The sequence below is a fragment of the Phalaenopsis equestris genome, unplaced genomic scaffold (genome assembly GCF_001263595.1).
Source record: "Phalaenopsis equestris unplaced genomic scaffold, ASM126359v1 Scaffold000002, whole genome shotgun sequence".
In the NCBI taxonomy this organism is placed as follows: domain Eukaryota; kingdom Viridiplantae; phylum Streptophyta; class Magnoliopsida; order Asparagales; family Orchidaceae; genus Phalaenopsis; species Phalaenopsis equestris.
This window is the reverse complement of record NW_018164444.1, coordinates 19,457,356-19,461,336: the sequence shown is the minus strand read 5'-3', so window position 1 is coordinate 19,461,336 and position 3,981 is coordinate 19,457,356. Positions and strand designations below refer to the sequence as shown.

General features: G+C 35.6%; 1 protein-coding gene across 1 annotated transcript; it reads right to left on the bottom strand.

Annotated features, from left to right (window-relative positions):
- Positions 1–780: 780 nt before the first annotated feature.
- LOC110033768 (peroxidase 27-like) lies at positions 781–2,901 on the bottom strand. Its single transcript, XM_020737887.1, has 4 exons — positions 2,677–2,901; positions 2,411–2,599; positions 1,721–1,889; positions 781–1,190 (listed from the first exon to the last, which is right to left on the bottom strand). The coding sequence occupies exons 1-4, from the start codon at positions 2,899–2,901 to the stop codon at positions 781–783; spliced, it is 993 nt and encodes a 330-aa protein (XP_020593546.1).
- Between the last annotated feature and the right edge of the window lie 1,080 nt (positions 2,902–3,981).

Genomic DNA, 3,981 nt, shown 5'->3' with positions numbered 1-3,981 from the left:
GAGAAAAAACAAGCTCAAACATATGCCTCATGCTTTAATTAGTTTGCTCCAAACCAAGCAAACCTGAATTTAGAATTCATGAGGTCAAACACTCTTCACAAATACATTATAATCACATATTATTTAGTACTAACATGCATACATATTTTGAAGGAAATTACTCTAAACCTATGAATAAGTATGATGAACTATAAAGTTGCTGTAATAGAGAGATGAAGAAGCGAAAAAAATATGATTCGGGTTGAGTAGACCTATATTTACGAGTACACATTAATTATCAACAACTACGAAAGACTTTTTGTAACCCCCATCATACACTTACTCCATAACCACTAATTTAATTTTTTTGTTGCTTTACATTTAACTTATTTTATAAGCTACCAACTTTGAACGATCAGTATCAAAACTAACCCATAATAATCAATACCTTTTTTTTCATTGTTAATAATATGTAAACAACCAGATTCAAAGAGAGGTTGGATCCTGCCAATCAACATATCTATAATTGCATTGATTAGAACGAACAAGATTGTATTAAGTGACTTCTAATGTAATCACATCAAATCCACCCACCATAATAAAAAATAAAAATCGCTTCTCCGGCCAACAACCCATTCAATAACAAAAGCATGATTTCTTTTTCCAACTCTGATATGATACAATTGAATGAACTCTCAGAATAAAAGAATATGAAAACCCAAACCCACCACAGAAGAAAATCGGTTACTTATTGTGATTTCAACCAAACAAACACTCCACTCAACTTTTCACAATCTTAACTTAGTAATTCACAACAGCACACTTCTTCCTAATCTCACCTTTACTTCCTGTTAAAACTTCAATGTTCCCCATCTTCACCATGGACACACCAAAATCATTAAAGAACTCTAAAGGTGAGCCATTTATCTGACGCTGAAGATAGGCTTTAGCCTCACTGTACTCAAGAAGAGACTGATCAGAAGTGAACAGAACCCTGCGCTTTAGCACATTCTTGTAGTAACTTGCATCAAATGTTTTGAAGCTGCCAGGATCCATTTCTACTAAGGTGGTGGCATCCTTTGGCTTGCATTTATCCTTCAGCTTTTGCAAGTAGAACTTGTCCAAGGAGGGATCGGAGTCTCCCTTGCCGGTGAAGTTGTATATACGGTCGTTGAAAGATGAGCAGTGTGAGGTGCCAATGGTGTGACCACCTACAAGGGATCAAGTCAAAGTTTATGTCATCAATGGCTCCAAAGAAAAAATATTAGATCAGGACTCTTAATGTATTAGGAGTCCAATGATAGAGCGCCACGTGTCAAGTGGTTCTAAAAAAAAGTATATTACGGTGGGATCATTTGACACGTGGCGCCTTATCATTGGACTTCTAATGCATTAAGAGTCCTGACCTAATATTTCCTTGGCTTCAACAATCTGGCAATCTGAGCTCTCGATCGATCAAATCAACTTGCACGACATTTTGCTCTCCAACGGAGTTAATTCTGAATATAAATTTTGTTGATGATATCTTAATCTGAAGTTTAACTCAGGCCAAAATTCCAGTCAGTATCTTAAGATACATATGTACAAATATATAGTATTACAATTAATTCACGTTTGACTTTTATATTTGATCAAAAGAAAATTATTTTTATGAAATTTAAGGAAATCAAAATTTTTTGAACCAGAAGTTTAGCTTGGTTTCATTTACAATTATTATAAGTATGGAAGCTTGAAATGGCACCTGAGAGAACAATGACGTCCTTGGCATTCAAGCCTTTTGGAACGAAGAAGCCATTAAGTATTTGAGAGAAGTTAAAGAATGGTGGAGGTAGATTGCGGAGGGCTTCTAGGGCTACAGATCTCCGACCGTCTCTCCGTCCGGTGGGCACTTCCCAATATGGTCCATTGGTCTGAACACAAAAGAATCCAACGTAGTTATATATCCATATATGTAGAGAGAGAGAGAGAGAGACTAAGGCTTTATTTGACGTAGCTGTAGCTTCTCAGCTATAATTGTGCTACCCCAGAAAGCTGCCGAGGGAAGCTGACTGTCTGTTTGTTGCAGCTGTATAAGAACAGCTGTTGAACAATTGTTTCTAAAATAATGATCATTTTACCCTTGTTTCTAAAACAGCTCTTATGAATAGAGAAAGTGAGTGTGTGTGTGTGTGAGAGAGAGAGAGAGAGAGAGAGAGAGTTATAATTCATATATTTAGAGCTAGGAAGGATTTAACATATTATGAATATAACTAGTTGCATCCCTTAATTATATATCAAGAGCATTTTGATGGATAAAGTGTTGCATTTGTATGCATGATAACTTGCCATATTGCAGAAAACTGTAGTAAGTAGATAATTGCAATGTTTTCTGCATAGTCAATTTTAATTTAACTGGAGAACATGTATAATGTATGTTATCTGTGTATCATACCAGAACAACAGCATCTCTGGCCACTAAAGCCAAGATATCAGCACAAGATACGATCCCCGGGCAAGCCTTCTCCAGCTTCTCCTTTATTCCGTCGATCGTTCCAAATCCTCTCAAACTAATGTTTGGTATCGCATCTCTCTCCGCCGGGCTCCTTGTTGTTCCATTCAACAGAACAGAGCCATCACATCCCTGCAAAATGATTTATCAACAATATTACAAATATATTTAATCAACATATATAACAAATAGATTGAATATTTGATTACATTTACAAAACAATCATGGAAATGCATTCTCAGCAATGGCCCCGCCAGGCTTGGAGCTAGCTTCATGACTCTCTTCATCTCTTTGTACACAATGGCTTCAGCCTTGGGACAGCTATTTGAATAGAATCCAACCTTCAGTCCTTCAGCATCTGTTAAGCTCGAGGAAAGAAGAAGAAGAAGGGAGAGAGGAAGCAGAAGCTTGAAGAGATCCAGGTGAGAGGCCATTGCAATGTGCTTCTGATCAAATGATGTTATCTACCAAAGCTTTTCACGTTTTATACAAGCGTTATCTTTATTTAAAATTCCTTGTCTGAAAGCTGGCATGGAAGCTGGTTGATTCCAATCAAGTGCTGTTTAAGATTTGAGAATTATAATTGAGTTTTTGTAGGATTAGTTGATGCTTGCAAGAAAATTAGCTAGATAAACATGTTGACATTCTTTGTTTTTTTTTCCCCTTCTTTTTAAAAAATGTAAATATTGCGCCTGAGACAACTTATATGATATGGTGGATTAAATAACTTTTGTATACCAAGTTAATATATTTCTAGTTAAGGCAGTCAAAACGGCTCGTTGTTTGTGAACAACTCGTGTTCGGCTCGTTCGCTAAGTTAACGAGCGAACAAGAACAGAGTTTTGTTCGTTCATGTTCGGCTCATTTTGGTTTGAAATAATACTCATCAATTATATATATATATATATATATAAATATTGATTAGTACTTTCAAAAAAATTAATTGACTACAAGGCTACAAAGATTTATAATCAATTAAAAGTTTTAATTAAGAAAAAAGAATAAAAATTATTAAATTAGATTCAAACGATGTTTTTTTAAATTTTGCTCCAACTCTTAACGTCTTATAGATATGTGATTAAGGTTGTCAAAACGATTCTTGATTCGTGAACAGCTCGTGTTCGGCTCGCTAAGCAAACGAGTCGAACATAAACATACTTTTTGAGCTTGAAATATAAATGAGCAGAACATGAGTTGATCATGGGCTCGCTCCTGTTCGGCTCGTTTACCCCCCACCCCCTCCCTCGCCCGACTTCTAGTATTGATTTTATCACCCTACTTCTAGTATTGATTTTATCACAAATGGTATGTGCTATAACAAAGTGAAATGCCAGATTGCTTTTGAATGTAATTTAGCATAATAATATGTTAAAGATACATTAATAATAGAGAAGTTAAAATTATTGATAAAGGATAAAATAAATGTTGCGAAGAGCTAATAAGGCAAGCAATTCTGAGGGAAGGTGGTGGCATGTGCGGCGCACTTAGAAGTCATTGGTAGATGATAATACAAA